The sequence below is a fragment of the Morone saxatilis genome, unplaced genomic scaffold (genome assembly GCF_004916995.1).
Source record: "Morone saxatilis isolate NCDOM2014 unplaced genomic scaffold, NCSU_SB_2.0 Contig24, whole genome shotgun sequence".
Taxonomy (NCBI): Eukaryota; Metazoa; Chordata; class Actinopteri; family Moronidae; genus Morone; species Morone saxatilis.
Genome location: NW_023339807.1, coordinates 14,365,691 through 14,387,819, shown reverse-complemented (window position 1 = coordinate 14,387,819; position 22,129 = coordinate 14,365,691). Strand labels below are relative to the sequence as shown.

Below are 22,129 nucleotides of genomic sequence, written 5' to 3'. Positions count from 1 at the left end.
TGAGAGAGAGAGACAGAGTGAGTGTTTGTCTTAATGAGTGGCCCTTTAAGGCTATTAAGATAAGATTGGTACGCCCAGAGTCCCTCATTACCCAGCAAGCATTGCCCCCTACACAGAATGGTAATTGGGAAGGAGAGAGAGAGAGAGAGGGAGAGAGGGTCGAGGTAGAAGTGGAAATAATAGGAGGATAAGCGAGGGATAATTGGGCGGATCGAGAACAAGAGGAGCGATTGATCAGGTTGATTTGTGTCTGTAGAGAGAGACGGTGTGAAGAGAGGAAGGGTTAAAGGTCGCACACTCTTGTATGTACACACACGTATGTGCACAAGCGTGATACAAAAAACACAGGTGTTTTACATGGATGACTGGATGCTCTTCAGACCTGCAAACAGCCGCCCAGTGTAAAATTAAAATGTGTGGATGCACACGTAAAAACACACATGTTGGAACTGAGTGAAAAAGTGATCACAGGTTTATATTGTTATGGGTGTTATAATAATGTTATTAATGTATTATTATTTGTATTATAACTTATAACAACTTCATGCGTTTTGGATTTTTCAACAAAATACTTACTGTGTATTTGTGTGTGTGTGTGTGTGTGTGTATATGTCCGTGTGTGTGTGATTATGGATGTCAGTCAGCCTTTAATCTCTCTGACAGTCATTGTTTACTTATTTAGTTTGTTTCAGATTGTGTAACAACAGCATCACCTACAGGATACGGATGTGAACAGCAAAGTGTCTCAGTTTTATTCGTGGATCCCTCATCTGCTGAAACTCCCGGTATTATATATATTGACACTTTGGTAACTTTTTGGCCAAATATTGAACAAAAGTAAACAATTAAAGCGACTGGTTATGTTATATAATTAATAAATGTAGGCCATTGTATTAATTTAACAAAACCATCAGATCTAACTTGCTTTATATGTAAATAAAGGTGTGCAATAATTTATTAAATATGGTTGTCTGTCTGTTACAAAACCAATTAAATATTACATTTAGGTATCACTGCCGTCATTATGATTAAATAAATTAATATAAATTCCTTCAAGATGTTCTGTGCAGTGTTAAACTTTTAAACCCAATGGACTGACTCATGAAATATCAAAATATTGAGGAAATTAGGGAATGATGACGACTGAACACAGATCAAGTGTAAAAATATTCATTTCACTGCCACCCTTGTTTGTCTTCATGAGTCATTATTTCTACAAAGGGCAAAGTAGTAATGTATCAAATGGTGACAGATGCTACAGATTTCTACTGTATCTCTGAACTGTGGAGAATAAATAGTACACTCATAATTTACCAGGATTTCATCAGCTGGCCAGTTGAAGTCTTTACAAGTATGTAGGTAAAACTTTGTTGCTTCACTGTGAGAAGGTAAAATAAAAGAGTTGAAGAGTTGTTTATTTAATCCACAGTCCAAATCCAAGATATTACATACTGCACTTCACCAGTTAATTGAGTTATCTGGTACAAATTGAAGAAAAGTAAAAGTGAAAAAGAGCCCAAGAAGAAGCTCCCTATAAACCACCTTAACCTGAAGTTCAAACTGTGGCTTTATATCACCATCAAGTGGCAGAACTGTGTACAACCACGGAAAAAGACAGGATGGAGTAAGAGTTCAAGGATGTGTCTGAGAACAGATACATTTTTGTTTAGCAGAAAAGGTGCATTTTCATCCATTCACACAATCATGTCTGTCTACAAACTGTGTATGAATTTAGAAATTCACCAGTAGGGTCCCCTTTAGTGTTTCTAAACAGGGACAGGAACCAGTTTTAGAAATTACAGCTGAGTTGCACAATATAAAATAAATGACACGCTCACAATCCTCTATACATTTTTAAATTGCATCTAGATTCAGACTCTTAAAAATACACACACTATTAGACTGTTGTGGGATTTTCATAGTAAGAAATAATATAAGCAAAGAAATTAACAATTAAAATCATGGTGGGTATTTTCTAGGTTTTTAGCATTTTCAGTATTTTATAATTCAATTATTAATATTTTTTCTGTATTTTATTATTGTCAGTGTGGAAAGAGCCATTACATATTTAAGATAAAATCTACAGAAAAGAAAGATATGAAGAATCCAAAGTATTTTTTTCAACCTATTTGGTGTCAGTGCAACTAAAATTCAGGCTTTGGATATTATATGACAATAATAGTATTTCCAACCAATCATAATCTCGCTCTGATTTATCTGAGTTTATTCATCATTTTGTTAGTCTGACTTCTTTGTTGTTGATGGGATCCGATCCATTTCCCCCAAAATCTCCGAATTACTGAGTGTAAAATTGCTTTGGAAATACCTTTCTTTCTATCTGTGACTATGGGGCCTAATCCCCAATTGATTGATCCTGATAACAGGACGTAGCGGCTCCTCATTGGACGTTACTGTGATTGACTGGAGAGGAAGAAGAGAGGAAGGCCGGGCGAAACCATTCATCCGGCCAATACTCCGACTGAAAAAATATGTAAAGATTAATGACCTCTAGTAGGCATCTAGATTCGGACAACAAAGAGGATTATGGGCGTGTAGCTGAATTAGACGATCAGGTTACAAATCTGGGTAATTTGGGGGTTGGATTAGCCTAAGAATCACGCATTCATCGGCGCTGAATCCCCCCCCGCATCCCTGCCAATGAACAACCAAACAGGCAATTAGGATGCCGAGATGATTTCTGGTGACGCTGCGATGGGTACCTGCGAAGATACCGAAATTCAAACAAAGATGAGGATCCGGTTTGATTTCAAGTTGGTGTAGTCGTTTTCTTTCATTATCGCTGCCCTTTGCTGACGTTATTTGGCCATGATTTTCCTGCGGAGGCTCGTGCAGCTGCTGGTGCTGCTGATCCAGAGCGGATGGTGGGGGGTCGCGCCGAGCCCCACCGACGAGGGAGCACTCCGGGCCGGTCACGGGGAGCACGGAGAGCCGGGACACCAGGAGCCGCACAAGGACTCCTACAGCACCTTCGCCTCCGAGTTCCTGGAGTCCAGATATCTGTCCGATGACGGTACGTGCATTGTTGGCTACTGAAGGTGACCAGTTGGTGGATTTAGTTTACATGTAGTGCGCAATAAACAAACTTAACAACATTACGCACAAGCACAATACAGACATACAGCATAAGAGTAATAATCAGAGACTGTGCGGAGATGCTGAACATCAGCTGTTTATTTTGTCTTGCATCCAACCTGTGTCCACTGTGCAAGGCCTTTCAGCACCCGGGCCAGCTCCCCGATGGTAGCTGCCCACCCCCCTCTTCCTCACTCACACACACACACAGAGTGCAGATGGCCTCCCCCTAGTTGGCCCTTTGAGTGTCTTGTGTGTGGAACCAACAGAGTGCTGATTTTGCATTTTGCAGGTTATCCGTTCCCCACCGCCCCACCAGTGGATCCCTTTGCCAAGATCAAAGTCAGCGACTGTGGAGTAACCAAAGGCTGCATAAGGTTAGAGAAAGATGCATCTTTTGCCAGCTCTCACTCTCAGAGCTCCAGTGTATTCCCCCGGGCTGCTTTATCCTAGATGCTGTTGTCTGACTAAAGAAAACTGGACCCTAACTTGCACCAGCACTGTCCTCTGAAACCTGGGTGAAATTCATTTAAAAAAGTGATCTGTATAGTGCCTTTAAACTGAGTGACTGTGAGTGTTTATATTTATTTGTCTATTTTCAGATATGGGAAGCCAGGGTGTGATGCTGAGACGTGTGACTACTTTCTGAGTTATCGCCGCATCGGGACAGATGTGGAGTATGAGATGAGTGCGGACACAGACGGCTGGGTGGCCGTAGGTTTCTCCTCTGACAAGAAAATGGTGAGTAGCTGCAGCTGACCTCTCTGACTGTTGAGACTTTGTTAAGATATTCCTGCGTTTATTCTGGGACAACACATTGCATATTTGTGGTATTTTATACAACAGCTTATTGTACTTTTATGTGTCAGACTAAGTTACTGCAAATGTAAGGCCCATACCCTGTGATGGAGGAGTGAGATGCAGTCCTCTCTGGTGTTATTGGGCAGTTGAGAATACTGATGGTCTGTTTCACAGAGGAGGATGCCCCCCTATGGAGGCAGATGGAGGGCCACCTATTGAGTTTACCTCTTCCCATTTGCTTGTATGTGGCTAATGTTGGAAATAGACACAATTCCACACATCTATTTCATGAGGCCAGGTGCATAGGAGTGGGATGGTTCATCATCGTGAACATAATAATAAACCGCTGGCCTGATGGAGGTCTAGTACCGAAACATTGCAAATAAATGTTTGTATTGTTAAACAGTGAGCTTAAAAAGAGCAGACGAAAAATCCCATTGTAAGAAACATGATTGTGGCACCAAGTCAAGAAACCTTTAGGGGAAACTGCCTCTCACTAAATCCTTTGTTCATGCGTCTTGTATTCTTTTGTGTCTGTGTAGAGATTTTACTACATAGCTGGTATGTGTGGTATAAATAGAAAACTGTTAAGTTGTTGTGAAAATCAATAAAGACACTGCTGAGAAAAAATGTAAGGCCCATAATCTAAACTCCAACACATTGATTTGTTAAAATGTGTTTATTGTCTGCTCTTCATTTCTGTTTGGCATACATTTAAAAAAAGCTTTATACTGTAAAGTATATAGAACATTTAATGATACACTATTTATGTATAAACCTGGTGTCCCTTTTTCAAGAATGAACTTATCTCCTAGCTGAAGATGAGTTAGACATCCAGCTGACATGCAGTTTATTGTAATGATGGACATAGACAGTCTTCCAGTTGATATGGTGAACCAGAGTATATCAATATTAAAGAGGATTTTCCATTTATTGTTGTCTATATTTCCTATATTGTCTATTCCTACAGGACTAAAATAGAAAACTGACATGTAGCGCTGATGTGCATTATAATGAGTATCAGTTGCTGTGTCAAAATATGTCTCCAGTCTCATCTAACTCCTCATTGTGTGACAGTTCTTTGGCAGAAAACTGGAGTTTCCCATACATGAAGCAATATTGTATTCCTGTCTGTCCCTACTTACTATATTTTGTATTTTGAATCAGATTCTCCCTCCTATTTTCTCAGGGAGGAGACGACGTCATGGGCTGTGTCCATGACGACAACGGACGTGTGCGGATTCATCACTTCTACAACGTCGGCCAGTGGGCAAAGGAAATAAAGAGGAACCCGGCTCGGGACGAAGAGGGCATTTTTGAGAGCAACCGGGTGACCTGCCGGTTCAAGCGTCCGTTATACGTCCCAAGAGAGAACACTTGTGGCTTTACACCTGTCATGGTATTACCTGTTTGCATGGGGACCTGCAATACAAGGTGATTGATCAAGCTTAAGCATCAATTCAGCTGTCTTTTTTTTAGGTCTTCCATGACATCTTACGTCGTCTTACTTTTTTCAACAGGTTCCATTACGAGGCATGACATCGACAGTCCGGTCAGCGACCACATGATCAGTATCTACAAGTATGAGGACATCTTCATGCCTTCTACAGCTTACCAGACCTTCAATTCTCCCCTCTGCTTACTGCTTATTGTAGCCCTCACCTTCTATTTACTAATGGGAACGCCATAATGACACGCAGCAGAACTCATAGTGGGAAAAAACAGGGAAGAGAAGATGAAGTAGCAATAAAAAATTTTGTCTGATGCCACTTTAAAGTGTGCGCTTTGCACAAAGAGACACTGTATTAGGTATATTAAACATGATAGAGAGTATATATTCATTACTCTGAACATCATACAGAGGATCTTGACAGTATTAAACCTATATTGTAGAGGTGTCATGTACTGGTGTCAGTACAAAACAAGAGGTCTGTTAAAAGAGTAGTGTTATAGTATAAATAGGCCTGTTATTCTGAGTATTTATGATAGCTTCCAAGTATTTAAAAAAACACATGCAAATAAATAAACCTCACAAGTCTTCTAAATACTGCATGCACTGGAAATCTGGCGATGGTTACAAAAACCCACTGTTCACTGGTGATGGGAAGACAGTGCCTCATGTTGAACTTGGCTTAAACACAAATGTTTTCTTCGGACAAAGGAAGCAGCTCACAGCTGTTTGCACACACTCTTCCCGTCCGTTTACCCTGTTATGTTTATATAGATGTCATCCTTTGCAAAAACAAGACAAAAAAGAGGGTTTATTTGATCGTTCGGACTATCACAAAATATAGTTTCCCAGGGATTGTCTACAGTATGTTTACAATGTGAAAGATTTGAATTACTTTTTCTAATGTTTATGTTTGGCACTCATAAACTCTTCTCATCTCACTGTTTCCTAATTTCCTTTTAAGATCTTTTCCCCATTTCTCAACCACAGTGTGACTGTGTTTAACAGACAGAGAGAGACTGCTACATGAGTTACTATTGCCTACACAAGCAATAACACACTGAACAGGAGCAAACTGTGGACTAAAGACGTTTGTTTGGACATGGACTAATTTCCCCCCATGCTGTTATTGTAGCCTTTTGACCTGTATTAAAAATGGATGGATACGTTAAAACCTCCTACTGAAACATCTGCGATCGTTGTGTTTATTGTCAATACATTTTAAAGAAAGAAACAGTATGCACAACAACAACAAAAAGAATCTTCTTTAAATTTAGGTGGAAATAGTCTTCCAGGGTGACTACCCCAAGCACTAGAATTTAAAAACTATTTTAATTTTTGTCTTGTCTCCAACAAACATTTTTTTAGTGTAGGTAAAATATAAAAAGTCACATATGCCATAAATTATGAATTAAATAAAATTAACATAGTATAATATATTTAACCTTTCTTCCATGCTCACATTTTTTGTAACATTTATATATGAAATAAGACCATTTAATAAAATATATCTTAATTTTAAATAGTGGATGCAACTCTAAATCAGCTGTTAAGTCATTATTCTAAAAGATTTCTTAAAAAATCATTTTTTTCTATAAAAGTCGGCAGGATGCAGGATCTCAGTATTTAAAAAAAAAGTGATATAGCGTCTTTTAAATTGTCCTAATGGCATACATGATGTGCATTGCTGTCCTCCACCATGTCCTTTTTGAATACTACCACTGTGGGGCACCAAAGTCTGACATGAAAAATAGTACACATTTTTAATAATATATTTAAAACATTATACAGCACCAAACATTAAAATAAATTATTTGTTTAATCAAATTAAATATTTAAAAAAAACGAATTAATTAAGATATTAAGAAATAGTAATAACAGTAAACAAAACATAAAAAGATTACAAGAATACAAAATAAAAAATAAAACAAATGACAGAAATATGAATAATAATAATATTTAATAAGGAATAGTAATAACTGTACAACAACAATCAAAACACCAAAATAAACAAAAAACTGAGAATGATATGAAAATAAAAATGAAATAGGCTACACGACGCGTGTTCTTCTGATGGCCACTATGATTATTAAAAAAATATTATTATCATCATCATTATTATATTATTATTATTATTATTATTAATAATAATAATAATAATAACAATTAATAATAATAATAATATTAATAATAATAATAATATTAATAATAAATAGTAATAACTATACAACAAACAAAACACCAAAATAAACATGAAAACTGAGAATTATATGATATGAAAATAAAAATAAAAACTACAGGAAGCGTGTTTTTTTTTGTTTTTTTAAGGGTACTTCATTGCCCATAGTGCGCTTGGGCATTTCGTTAGTGCTACGTCACATGTTTTCCTTCCTCACGCGGTGGGACCGTCGGGGTAATACGGGTAATAACTGAGGCGGAATCGGAGAACATGGCAGACGAGGAGGACTCGGCGCCGGAGCCTGCCGCCGTCTCTTCCCCGGAGAGCCCTCACTGTGAGCGGCCTCACTTCGTCTCTTTCTCCGAGAGTGTGCAGCCGGCCGTCGGGATGGTGAGCCAGCTGCTAACCCAACCCTCGTCCCTCAAGTTTGACAAAAACATCAAGCAGGCCTTCTACAACACGGGGGCGATGATCTTCGTGGCTATCTGCTGCGGAGCCGCTGTCCTGGTCTACTTCATCCTGGAGGCCTTCCTCCGCCCGCTGCTGTGGGCAGTGCTCTGCGGCACCTTCCTCCATCCCTTCAAGCACTCGCTGGCCCGGCTCGGACGCTCTTGGCTCAGCGGCCTGCAGGAGACCGGGACGCCCATCTTGCTGGGGACCCTGCTGGTCCCGGTGTGGTGTGTGAACTACGGGGTGGAGGCGATGGGCAAGCTGGTTCTGGAGAGGCTCACGGTGCTGCTGGTGATCGGGGCCGGGGCGCCGCTGGTCTACTTCCTCTACCTTTTCTGGAGCGTCATCGGCATGCAGGTGATCCTCGAGCACGTCTGTGGGATCATCGGGGCCGCGCTGGACTGTTTCCACACTGTGTGGGTGAGTGAATGGACAGTGACAACTGGGTACACTCCCTCTGTGCTGATGACAGAAGACCCTCTGTGTGTGGATGCCACTGGGGTCAGCTGGGTCATCCTACACGGGCTCAGAGTGGAGCTGGGTAATATTAACAAACAGTATCACAATATTAATAAGAATATCGTTCAGTATTGATTATATTACTGTTTGGAAAATTTATGAAAAAGAACATTTCTGCAAAGAACCACTGTTATATTCTTAACATTAAATTTACATAAAATGTAATTTCACCATTGGCATCTAGGACAACACACAACAATACACAATAATACACAATAATTAAATATGACAGTAGAATTAAACATTTAAAGTCACAAGTGATAATAATAATAGTGATAAATGGATTTTCTGGCATGTAGGCTGTATATGTATTTTTGAGTAAAAATGCCCAATGTTCACTGGTTCCCAGTCTCCACTGTGAACATCTGCTGGTTTTCGCTCTTCTATGATAGCAAATTAAATATATTTTGGTTTTGGTCGTCTAAAACAGACAATTTAAATAGGAAAACGTACATTTTTGAAAATTGTGATTGGACTTTATCACTATTATTTAACATTTTTATAGCTCAAATGAGTAACTGAGAAAAAGGAGTGGAGTAAATGAACATAAAATGAGTTCAGAATAATATGATCACCCAAACATAATTCCATTAATGATAATCAATAGCTGATAAACGTATAAAACTGAATTAAAAGGGTTGCAGAATGACAAATAGCAGCAAAATGTATGAATTACGTTTCCTTTTGAATGCATCTTATAAAGTGTTATTCCATTAACCTCAAAGGGGAAAATATTTTTCTTTTAATATATGTCTAAACTTGTATCTCGGCTGATCTAATTTCCTGCAATTCCAATGTCTGGTCGATCAATACCTTATTATTCCAAAACAGCTCCAGGGGCCCGAGTCCAGCCTGGCTTTGACTAGATTCAAATTGCATTAAATGTTCCTCCACAGACAGCCTGTCCTTTCTCTAAATGATAGAGAAAGACTGACACAGGGTCATTGTCTGTAAATAGGGTGGAGGACATTATATTAAATTACATTGAAAAAGACGTCTTTGTGTGGAACCGAGACCTTTGTGACCAGCTGATTACAGACTGGAGCTTCTTATTTCATGCTTTTCTCACCAAACGGACAGATAGTTTCTTCTGTAGTCTGTCGGTCAACTGAAAAGTACAGGTTGATCGCTTCAAGGTCCTTAAGTGTTGTTGAAATGTGCAACAGTTCAGGTTGTTTTGTCTTTTTACACTGATGACATTTAGAGTTGAGTTACTGTCTGATGTGGTTTTGTTGACAGTTAATCTCTTCATTAATCTTCAGAGCGCTGGTTGGCTGGTATGTGTTTGTGCTATGTTCAGTACAATGAGCTGTGTTCAACTGTTATGTATTTGAGACAGCAGCTAGTGACTATTTACATTATTGAGTTAATATGCAGATTATTTTCTTGATTAATTAATGAAAAAAGGTGTCCAAAGGTGTTTCTTTGACTGACTGATGACTAATATTAACTGTCGATCGACTAATAAATTAAAGGTGCAGCGTGTTACGTTTAGTAGGAACTAACAAACCAACAAACCAAACACTGGCTCTAGATGGGGACTGAAGAGTTTTGCAACCACCTTAGCTCCTCCGGTTCTGTTCCTGCCTGTTCTCATTCCCAGGTTGTCAAATACTGACGCGAACAGTGTTTGCTTCTAATTAAATTCAGCTTGCAATCATTAATTTGGACACCAACATTTTCTATAAAAAGATATTACAAAATGATTGATACAAGCGGCTGGAATTGGACAATGATATTGAATTATAGCTGAGCCCTTCTTTATGAGTATACACCACAAACACTGACCACATTCTTTAAACTCAGTTAGGAAATGAATAAATTCTGCAACAAGGCAAGTGGATTTTGAAACAATACAGTATGTCGAAGCATCAACACCATAACATCCCCTCTATTTATTTGTATTTTTATCATTTTGCCTCTCAGGTGTGCACTGTGGTCTTTGGCTACTTCTTGACGGTTTGTTTCAAATGGAGTCCTCACACAGAGCGCTACCTCAGGGCTCTGGCTCTTCCTGTCTGGGCCGTCCTGCTCTTCTACATCGGTGAGTGTGTGTGTGGGGAGAATGGGAAGCCTGCTTAGACATGTCAATTGTCATTTTCTTACTTTCATGCAAACTTCCTCTTTGCCTCAGGGAATATTTCTTCAACTTTACGCAGGTGGCTCTAAGCAGGGTTCAGAGAACGGCGATAAACGCTGTGTTTTTCCAAAGGCGAGGGGCAGAAATCATTTTCTAGTTAAGATAAGGCTCTGTCTCTACAGGTCCACTAGGCCATTAGACTGAGCGCATGCAGAGTTACATCGTAAGATGAGGAAGTCTCCAGTATTTATAGCACACTTAAGGCGTGCTGAAAAAAGGTGTTGACCTTCATGCGTGAAATGTTAAAAGTGACTGAGAGAGCAAGTAGCAGGGTTTTATATGGCTGTGAGCAAATCTGAGAAACTATTCTCCGTTTTGGCGTGTGCCTGCATTAAAATGTTACCGTACGATCAATATTATCTCAGTAATTACTTGGTCCTAATATGTTTTATAGTTTTATGGAAAAACTTATCCAGGAATGTGTTTCAGCTGCAGTAGTGCACCAGAAGTCGACATTTTTGCCAAGAAATATCCAGCAATGTAATAAGATATCAGGCAGTCAACCTACATATTAGACCTACATATTCATCATCCTGATTTCTGGATCTGTTTTTAGTGTCTCTGGCCGGCTCGTGGAGAGTGCCCATATTTGTGGTTGTGGTTATCCTCATCATCGTGGGCTCCCAAGAGAAACCACCTGTCCCTGGCAGAGGTGAACATTTATGACACACACACACACACACACACACACACACATTTGCATTTACCCTTCTGCCCCCCATCAGCTTAATTTGTGAGCTTTAGAGTAGCTGGCACAGGTGGCTTTTGTTACCTTCACACAAAGCTAGGCTACCTGTTTCCCACTGTTTACAGTGTTTATGCTAAGCTACTGGCTGTAGCTTTATATTAACTGTACAGACAAGAGGGTGGTATCAATCTTCTTCTTTGTAATAAAGCAAATAAGTGTATTTCCCAAAATGTTGAACTATTGCTTTAAAAGTCAAAATGTGCAAATCAGCTTATATTTATCTTGGATCCCTTAAACAATAGACAAACAGACATGTTTATAGCTATTAGACCATTAGCACACACAAACACACACAGGAGTGTGTTGCTTTTTGCTCTGGAGTGTACCCGTCTGCCTTGTTGTGTTACTGTTGTCTTCTGTCTCTCTCTCTCGCCGCAGGGGAGCTGTCAGGGCAGGTGTTGTCATTCGCTGCTAACACTATTTACATGGCGATCTCCTGTAGCAACATTCAGGTGAAAAGTGAGCCCTCTGAAAACTGTACTACCGGTAAGATTCATTTTTCATTTTGATACAATTTGTAAGCTGTGATATAACGTGGAGGTAGTTACTCTGTGACCTTGTTTTTGGATTTGCTTCCATCTTACTAGAGTAAGGTGGGTGGAGATTTGGGATAAGCCGTCAACAGCTATAATGGTTCCTAAAGCAAAAAGCCCTAAGTGTTTCACACAGAGATACACATAAGAACATAAGAAGTAGTCAAATTCACTATTAAGTCGCAGAAAAAAAAAGTAGAGTTTTTATTCTAGACAGTCAACATGTTTCGGACTCATGATTAGAGGAACTGCAGCTCAAGACACTTCTGTTCTGGCTTCACAATTTAGTCATTGTGGTTGGTAAACCAAACCACTGTCCCTCCTTGTTTCTTTATTCTGTGTTTCTCTTCCTCTTATATGCTTCCTCTGTGCCCTTATCTCCTTTAAAGATGGGGTACAATCTCTGGGCCCCCTTCCTGCCACGCCTGGGTTCCCTCGGGGGTCTCGTTCATTACCAGCCGGCCTCTTCCAGAGAGAGAAAAGCTCCCACAGAGCCAGTGATATCTACTTTATTCTGCTGGTCTGGGCCATTGTACTGGTTCAGGTCTGGCTCAACCTCTGGATCCTACAACTGCTGCCTATCCCCGTGGCTGGTAACACACACATGCACACTCCCTTTCACATGCTTCTTCTCAGATGGTGCTGAACTCAGACTGATGTTGCATTGATGCTTTAGTGTGGGTGCTGAAGAAGCTGGTGGTCCACTTTGGCCTGAAGGGCTTCGCGGAGCGGACTCTCACCTCGTGGTGGGTGGTGCTGGAGAAGCTTGGACGTGAGCGAGAAGAGGCCCTGCTGCCGGGACCAATCAAAGGCTTGGCTCAGTTCCTGCTGCGTATCGACACTAAGGTAACGTCTCTGACCGATCTCCGGGTGCCGCGGGTGCCGGCGCTGTCCTTATGTTTGATTTCACACATCCTCATCCAGGAACACACACATCTTCTTTTACACCGTCAATATGGTATATCCATCACTGTCCACATTAAAGGCCATCAAGGGCTGTCTGTTGAAGGTCAGGTCTGCTGGATATCTGCAGTTCAAAGATTAGAGGATAAAATATTCTGTAAGTATTGAAATAATTCAGCAGAAATTAAATTCTCTGCAGTATATAACAACTCTGAAGTTCTGCATGTAGAGGTATTGAATTGTTTAATAAGAAGGGATTCTTCACATTGTTTGAAGTGTGCAATTAGGACATTTCCTTGACTAACAAGTGTAAGATCATGTTGGGTCATTGTGTGAAATTCTTTCTTTATCATTTGTCCTGATAGGTGCCTTTTCTGATCCTCAGGACTACATGAGTACAGAAGGATATTTTTGTAAATGTAATCTCCTTCAAAAACAAACACATATACAATCATGTATTAATTCATATTTTGGACACAGCTGAGCTCAGGTTAAAAAACAAAACAAAAAAAAAACTTTTTTTTGCACCATAATTAAGAAAAAAATTATTTTTCAGATACCATATTAGTCTTAAATGTAGTCAAAACAAACGTTAAAGCTGCACAAATTATATTAAAGATGTATAGAATTACCGAAATGATCCCACAGTTCAGCTTTGTGGAGCTTTATAGCTTCTTTCAGAGCATTGTTTCTGTTTTTGGCCCGCAACTTTACTCTTGATACACTCTCACTGCTTGCACTGCGTCGTTTCAAGAGGCAGCAGGCGGCTGATTCTAGCAAAAACGCTTCAATAAACTGAAAGAACACTACGTGTGCAGCAGCAAATGGCAGACACACAACACAAAGGGAACACAAACAGGACTTCAAAAAGATTCACTGAAAACAACACAAAACTGTGGCGCACCTCATAAGCAGTGATAGGTCAAATGAATTGCATTTCTTGGTTGCAAGGTTTCATGCAATGACACTAATGGCCTCATTGCTGACACCTTTTACACTAAAAGATGTGTGTGAGGTGAGTGTTTATAATCACATCCCACTGTATAACCAGTCCACAGACTGGACACTGTAGTCACATTCTGCCTGCCACGCTTCACTTCCTCATCCCACACTGCCATTGCCCGAAGACGATGGGTTCTTGTCGCACGGGTACATGTGATGATTGCTGCACAGATCTTTCCAAAAATAATCTTCCCAATGTCTCTTTGTCTCCTCCCCAAGCTCTGGCATTGGCTTAACAAGCAGGTAATGACTTGGAGTAGCAGAGTGCTGAGAGAAAGAGAGACTGACAGAAATAGTGTGTATGAGCGAAAGCGAGAGATGAAGATATAACCTGTATATATGTGGGTGTGTTTGTAAAGGCGTGAGCACACCTTGTAGTAGCTTGGACTGGCACTTTATCCATCCACTGTCATCACCCTCTCATCCTGTCTTATAAGTTTGTTCCTGCTTTCCTGCTTCCTGCTTTTATTTTGACAGGAAGCTACGTTCGGGGAGGCGGGACTCTTTGGCCCCTTAGCCCTGTCCGTATCTTCCCCTGCTGTGGTCTGATTGGCAGGTTTTGGCTTGTATGAGCTGCATGGAGAGATGGCTGATGTAGACAGAGCAGAGCTAAGTGGGAGGAGAGGGCAGTGTTGGTGGATAAGCCTGATGTTAACTATGGTTTAAATAATGATGTAAGAGAAACGCTGCCCATCATCTCCCAGAGAGAACCCTTGGAGAGATGTGGTTACGCTTCAGGAGCTTTTATGGGTGGGAATGGGACTATGGATGGACAAAACAATGGAAACACCCAACACTTTGTCAATATGGCCCTAAAGAACAACTTGTGGTGCTATCGTATGAGGCCTGAACTGCATGTATTAGCATGTTAGACGTTTCCTCATAAATCTCTAGTTTTTAGAGACAAGGGATTTGCTTAAAGAACAAAGTAATATTCTACCTTTTTATTATTATTATTATTATTATTATTATTATTATTATTATTTACAAATCTTATGAAAAGACCAAAACCAACAGTAAATAAATCTAGTCTGTGTGCCACAGAGCTCCATTGTTACTCAAAAACTATTAAAAACACATTATAGAGCAACACGAATGCATTGGGTGCATGTACCTGGGCACTGTAGTGTATTTTGAGTTGATCCCATATTCACCATGATGCTTTTATGAATACTCACTAAACTACTGCACTGAATCTGTGGCTAAAAATAGTCCCCAATAAATACATTATTTACCCCTGTTTGAGTAACATTTGACAAAAACTACAGTGCCCAGCTGTTTGAAGTCATAAACTACATTTGTGAGCTGTTTTTAAAGATTTAGGTCTTCAGTAGGTACAAAGGTTGGGGCTGAGTGCAACAGACAGAGTTTGGAAGTTGGAAATGATTGAGAGATGGACTAACATATTGTTGGTCTTGTTATGAGATTTGTTGACAATAGGAGAGTGTAGAAACCTGCCAGCATTATTGGTCTTGAACCCTGGCATGGTTACAGATGCACCACAGTGTTTTAACAGCCAGAGGTCTGTTGACCGTGTCCACTGGGTTCCTTAGTTAAAATCTCACTCAGGCGTTCAGATTTCTGAAAATAATTGGTTGTAATATTAATTATGTTCTTCATTCATGATTTTTCCCCCTTGCTGCATTTAAAATGCAGTGTTTGTAAATACTGCACTGAATGTGTGGCCTAAACTTCATTAGTGGTCTTGTGTTGTATTATAGTACTCTGCACTACAGTAACTTGCCTGATTCTGATGTTATTTCAAAATGATAGTCTTTGCTGATGTTGGTGTTTCCATTTTTTTGTTAATCAGTTTTTTGCTGTATTGGATTTAATCAGTTAGCTTGCCAAGTATCATTTTTCTGTAAGGTAAGGCTATATTTCTCTGACAAGAAAAGAGTCCAACAGATAACAGCTAGAATATTAAACCATTTATTCTAGATTTAAGGACTATAGCACATTGTGTAGCTGAAAGGCAGTAAGAAGACCTTTACAGCAATATAACTTAACTGTCATAATAATAATGACAACCATGATCTCATGGCCTTATGGGAGAAAGAAGGTGTCCACTAACAGAGCCTCTTCCAGTAACTTGCCATTGACTCCAGTTACTTGATATTAACACATGGCTTTTGTGACATTAACACACACATACAAACGGAGACTAAAACTGTCATAAGTTGGCTGTTAATGCAGTTTTGGAGCATTGAGAAACCTGAGTTAAGAGTTTCGCCACCTTTCAACAGAATGAACTTTGCCTGAGAGACTGATGGACACTTTTAGAATAAAAGACACAGACTGAAGAGTCATGCATTCAAAAGCACACAGCCTGAGTTTTTCACTTGCATGTGTCCATGTTAAAGTGTAAGGATGTGCGCATGCATGTGTAAAGATATCTTGGCTGTTCGTTCACTCCGACTACCTTACTGTTCTCAGGGCCCACGGGGGCAGCTTTTAGATCCAAAACGGCTTCTTCACATGGGAAGGACACAGGGACACAGGTTTCTCCATGTGTCTGATCACTGTATGTTGACAACCTCTTCACAGTTGTACTGACTCTTATCTCCTCCCTCTGTTTTTTTCCCCCATCTGTGTCCTCCTCCTCCTCCTCCTCCTCCCCTCTATACATACGTAGATGATTGTGTGGCTGGAGCGATCTCTGGATAAAATCATCAGCATCTTCATCATCTTCCTCCTGGTCACAGGGACCCTGCTCATGGCTCTGCTGCTCACCGCTATGGTACTTTTTTTTTGTTCCTTGAAATGACTTCACAGTTCATGGGTACTGAGACATCGTCTTGGATAACAGAGTAACTGTTATCTTTCCAGGTTCATCACGAAAGTGTTCACATCATCAACGTAACCAGTAACCTCATCAACGAGACTGTGTCTAACCATCCAGAATGGGCCAAGTATGACAGTTTATTCTCTTTTTATTGTCTATTTCTCTTTCAGACTTTATTTTATTATTTATTATTATTTTTCATCTGTTTAACAACTTTCTCTCTTTTTCTTACGTTGTTGCACTCTAGTTGGCTTCCAGAGGCTCGTGTGGTGCAGAAGGCTCTAAATTCAGCTGCTACTAATGTGTATCAACACGGTAGAGAATACATAACACAAAAGGTAAGAATAATTACCGTCTATATATTTCACATTGATTTCTCCACTGAATTCTTCATTAGTATGTTATGCATTGACTCTTTCCTCTTTTTTGCAGCTACATAAGATGTTAGGAGACAAGGTGAACCACACAGCCGTGATTGAGAAACAGGTGTTGGAGCTTTGGGACAGACTGTACCAGTCCTGGTTTGTAAAGGTAGTGTGAGGACGGTGGAGGTCCAGTCCATTTAATTCCTGATGTTTATGAGAGGTTTATCCCCTTGAAATGTCATACTCTCAAACTATTTAATGCATTTTTTCCAGAACATGACCCACCCAGGACGCCACCGTGGTCAGAAGTTGGTTCAGAGACAGAATAGCTGGCTAGGTGACATCCTGGATTGGAAGGACATCGCCTCCTTCCTGCAGGAAAATATTGAGACTCTGCTGTCTGTAAGTATGAGTGTGTTTAACACTCTCCTCTGTATGAGTATACATATGTTTTGTTTTACATGCATGACCTGCAATATCACAAAAAGTTTGGCTCATGCCCGAGGGTGCGACATCATTTGTTTGTCTTGATATTTCTGAGAATGTGTGAATAGATCTTGATGAAAGGTGCTGGAATGAGTGCTGCATGTCGGCCTACAGTGGTCGTTTTAACAACCAAAGGTCATAAATCGTTGACATATTTACAACTGTGTGTCTCAAAGGGGTGTACAGTTTTCCTGTGGATGACATGTTTATTGTTGCCTTGTTGTTTTGTAGATCCTGGAGTCTCTGTGGGTGGTAATGAGTAGAAATGTTGGCCTCCTCTTCTCCACTACGACCACAGCCCTCACGGTCTTATTCCACAGCGGCACGGCTCTGCTCAACTTTGTCCTGAGTCTGGTAATAAACACTGTAAACTATCTATTGAGTGTATGGTTGGTGTTTATGGTTGGTGATGGACCTTGTATGATAGCCATTACATGCATTTTTATTCATCTGCTTAAAAAAAAGAGAATGTGTTCTTGGTCTAGATAGTTCAGATTATAATTTTATTTATCATCAGTTTTCACTTGGAGATCTGGAAGTTACAAACAAAACATATGCCGATTAGTTTTAATGGAATCAGCAAACTTGCTCATCATACATGTTTATACGCAGGTGATTTTTCTGACCACGCTCTTCTACCTTCTGAGCTCCAGTGGTGAATACTACAAACCTGTCAAATGGGTCATCAGCCTAACTCCCCTCTCTCAGCCTGGACCCTCCTCAAATATCATTGGCCAGTCTGTAGAAGAGGCCATCAGGTAGTCACACACACAAACACTCAACTCAAGGGTGCAGTGACATTTAATCTTAACATCTCATGATTATTTTTGACCTTGTGTGTGTGTTTGTGTGTTTTAAAGAGGAGTGTTCGATGCCTCTCTGAAAATGGCTGGCTTCTACGGCCTCTATACTTGGCTCACTCACACCATCTTTGGCATCAACATTGTCTTCATTCCTTCTGGTGAGTCAGTGTGTTCGCAGCAGATCGGGCTGTCACTATACCTGCACCTGCCAAGCCACAGTCAGTGTTTTCTCACTCTTTGTATCCTTCTTTCCTGGACCGAAGCCCTGGCTGCCATCCTGGGTGCAGTGCCGTTCCTGGGGACCTACTGGGCAGCGGTGCCGGCGGTGTGCGACCTGTGGTTGGTGCAGGGCGAAGGCGTCAAGGCCGTGCTGCTGCTGATCTTCCATTTGCTTCCAACATATTTTGTAGATACAGCTATCTACTCTGACATATCGGGGTATGTGTGCGTGACACCGTTGTTACCAGCTTGTGTGTTTGCATTGACACATTTGACCAACGAATGTCAACAAACCAACCGCCTGGTTGGTATCCGAATATGGTATTGTCTATGTAAGTACAAACAGTGTGTCCATTTGCCTCAGTCAGTTTCATAAACTGTCAGCTGTTGGAGATGGAAAATAACACCCAACAGCGGGCCGATAATGCTCCATCTCAGCTGTTATTGGCATCTCGGCCATGTGTGGAAGTCTGTTTCCCCTCTGAGTAGTGTTTCCTGTAGCACTGCTCTGCATGGTTAGTACTTCATTTCATAATTTAGTGTCACAAAAAGAATTAGTTGGGATCAGCTTAAGGTGAGAGGAAACGGACTACAGGAAAAACATATTTAGTAAAATTGCTTTCCTTGTTACAGTCCAGTAAATTCCAATGACATATCATTTACCTTATTAGGTATTTTCAAAAGCAAACTTTGCATTTATGGTTTGGCTCCATCCTCATGTATGTGTGTGAAAGTCAATTAAATGGATGCTGTTAAAATCCACTTTCCACACAGATGTATTAGTTGCATTTATATTTTTTATATCAAAGATAATGTTTATTGCAGTTATGTTATGCAGATGCATTCAGGGACATACTTCAAATCTCTCTGCGATGCTGCTTTGTCATTCTAAAATCCAATAATTCACAGCTGCTATAAAGGCATGTGTTAATGGTCTACATCACTGGGGATCACAAGGTGTTCTTGATTTTGAGGGGTGTAAGAAAACATTTTTTATATTTAAAAAAACATCTGACAGGATAAGGGCACTGTGAAGACCTCAATGCAAAATATATTCATAGAGCTTTCACTCTGCTGAACAGCCTTGGCCTGCTGTACAAAAGTACGCAGTTAAATCAACCAAAGAGCTAATAGAACAAAGAGAAGAAAACATTGAATTTGTCAAAAAAAGAAGCATATTAAGTATGTGCGATTGTTTAAAATACATAATACGGAGAGAACGTAGAGAAAATTGCTAAAAATATCAGGAAAACTCATCTCTGATGCAATATTCACAGGATATAATCTGCTCATCCAAAATGCTCATTCTACACAAACTTCCCGCAGTTATTGAGTTCACTATTTGGGTTAATTGCAGTGTTTCAGTTGCTCTCTACTGTTAATGTTATGCATGGTTGGTGTGCTTTGAGTAATGTAAAAAAATACATCACGATTTATATTATGTGTGTGGAAAATATGTAAAAACCTGTACATTTATGTTACATAATTTTGTATTTTGTCAAACGTTTTATTTTCAAGGTATGTCTTTGTGTTGATCTGTTTTCTTTGTGTCTCAGGGGTGGCCATCCGTATCTGACAGGTTTGGCGGTGGCAGGAGGAGCGTACTATCTGGGTCTGGAGGGCGCCATCATCGGGCCCATCCTCCTCTGCATCCTGGTAGTTGCAGCCAACATCTACAGTGCCATGCTGATGAGCCCCAGCTCTGCACTGCCAACACCGGTGCAGTCCAGCTGGCCGCTCCACCCCATCAGGTAAAGATCAAATCTGAAACAGAAAGCTGATTAAAATCCTCAGACTCTTTTTCAACCATACCGTCACTGTCCTCTTGCTTGTTGCTCTCAGGAACTTCGCAGACTCCACCCCCTCTGTCCTGAAGAAGACCAGTGAGTGAGAGAGCAAGAGGGTGTGTTCCTGTGAACATGTCCATCTGGTTTCCTATTGGCTGATATTCCTCAGGGGAAGCGCTCTCCTCCCTCAAGGCTTTTCCCTAAGCTGCCCGGCTCTCCAGGAGTCGGCTGCGCGCCCACCCCTCCCACCCCGACCAAGAAGAGATGGCGACATAAGGGCTGGTCACCCGTGATGCTGTCTGCTTACCACAGCTGTTTCTCTGAGCAAAATGGCACCAGCTGCTCTCACTCAAGACCCTAAAACTACAGATGCGAGCGTTCATCCTGATCCCAAACACGGACCAACGACTGCACATTGGGCTTTACGATTATGAATGGCGGAGACCTTGATGCTAATCACATCATCTCTCAGTACTCAGTGCCTAAATTGACTTTGTAATGTTTAAAAATGCCTAAACCTACTGTATCGTGTAGTTTGTGGTGAATTGTAAGATGATATATTTTATATCTACAAATCCCCCGATTTCCACCCTGCACACCCCGGCCGTAAGCTACGGTATGTGGTCTTGCAGTAATTGTACTCCCTACCTCTCTCCTCATGGAGGCTCAAGTAGAGTTTGTAGTGAAGGCTGGTTTGTGTGAAGATGAACTGAACATAGAAGTTCTCACTGCCTGGCCCAAGAGAAGGAGTTGATGACTGCTTTATAGTTGAATGTGTTATTCACATTTCAGTCATAGTTTGCAACACTAGATATCTGCTTTGACAAAGACTCACACTCCTGCTCACCTGGACCAGGCTTTGTTACCACTGTTTCACTTTTTGTACAGTTGAATCATAGCATAGTCTCTGTTTATTCTTTTTTTATTGGCTGCAAGGTTTAGACTGATGACGTGGATCTGTGGATCAGATTAGATGTCCTGCTTTCAGGGAATTTGGTCTGAATCCGTCATCAGAAGATTACTGAGGGATTCTGTTTTTACATTTTTAATTTATTTTTAACCTTTTGTTTTTCAAACACACTGTGAGTGCACATACATACATGCAAGTAAGCTTTTCATTTCTAACACGCTTGGCTGATCTGTCAGTATTGAAGCACGTTTACACTCAGAATATCTTGATATTGACAAGATGGACTGAGTATTTCTGTGAGAACTTTCAAGACTGTGACTGTCATCCCCATCCCATGATCTCGTCAGTAGTTTTTTGACCAAACCTTAAATCCGTTAGGGATGTCTTTATATTTTTTTGACTCACCTTATAAACCCCTGCACTTACTCACTCCATACTTAAACTACAGTCGGAGCACTTTTCTGAACAGAGTACAAAGTAGTTTACATTGCTTAAAGCTTTAATAAACGAGATGCATTGTGTGTGTAATGTGACACATTGATCAAACATGGCTACTGTGTTAGCTGCCTGAGGGAGGGAGGGCTGTGATGTGTTCTGTGTTGGAACAAGTGTGTGGTTTAGCAACAGTTTTACTGTTTAACTAAATTACTGTAATTTTAATTCGGTACTGTTTTATTACTGGATATGCACTGACACAATAAAAATCATTTAAACTGCAGTGGATTTGTTTGGTGTTTTATTAATTTATAAAATGGAAAATACCTTTTAGTGTTAGTATAAGGTTGTGGTGCCCTACTTGTGTTGCACTGTTCAGGATACAGTGACATTTCACCACAAGCAGAGGTGGAGATGACATTATTGTGACTGACAAGGGAAAATAATTTATGAATAAAGTGGCTGGGGCAGGATACTCTATCAGTCTGATAAATTTCCCCGACTGGACATAAAAACTTAGC

At 40.4% G+C, this 22,129-nt stretch overlaps 2 protein-coding genes across 2 annotated transcripts; both read left to right on the top strand.

The window, feature by feature from the left end:
• Positions 1-2,479: 2,479 nt before the first annotated feature.
• Positions 2,480-6,285, top strand: LOC118336144 (DOMON domain-containing protein FRRS1L). The gene is given in 6 exon segments (XM_035672731.1): positions 2,480-3,031; positions 3,386-3,470; positions 3,696-3,834; positions 5,084-5,265; positions 5,267-5,328; positions 5,415-6,285. Coding segments are annotated over 6 exon segments (843 nt in total). The 5' UTR covers positions 2,480-2,826; the 3' UTR covers positions 5,585-6,285.
• A 1,448-nt stretch (positions 6,286-7,733) lies between these two features.
• Positions 7,734-21,891, top strand: tmem245 (transmembrane protein 245). Its single transcript, XM_035672404.1, has 17 exons — positions 7,734-8,393; positions 10,419-10,536; positions 11,189-11,284; positions 11,759-11,866; positions 12,303-12,506; positions 12,590-12,759; positions 16,454-16,558; positions 16,648-16,730; positions 16,851-16,941; positions 17,036-17,134; positions 17,242-17,370; positions 17,686-17,808; positions 18,067-18,212; positions 18,315-18,415; positions 18,521-18,695; positions 20,033-20,227; positions 20,319-21,891. Exons 1-17 carry the CDS (start codon positions 7,794-7,796, stop codon positions 20,365-20,367), a joined length of 2,592 nt encoding a protein of 863 aa, XP_035528297.1. The 5' UTR covers positions 7,734-7,793; the 3' UTR covers positions 20,368-21,891.
• Positions 21,892-22,129: the final 238 nt, after the last annotated feature.

What these genes read in the sequence shown, in the direction of transcription:
- tmem245 (XM_035672404.1), top strand. Translation starts at nt 7,794, where the DNA reads ATGGCAGACGAGGAGGACTCGGCGCCGGAGCCTGCCGCCGTCTCTTCC. An exon ending in ATATTGAGACTCTGCTGTCT is followed by an intron (nt 17,371 to 17,685) that starts GTAAGTATGAGT and finishes GTTGTTTTGTAG; the next exon opens with ATCCTGGAGTCTCTGTGGGT. An exon ending in TCTGTAGAAGAGGCCATCAG is followed by an intron (nt 18,213 to 18,314) that starts GTAGTCACACAC and finishes TGTGTTTTAAAG; the next exon opens with AGGAGTGTTCGATGCCTCTC.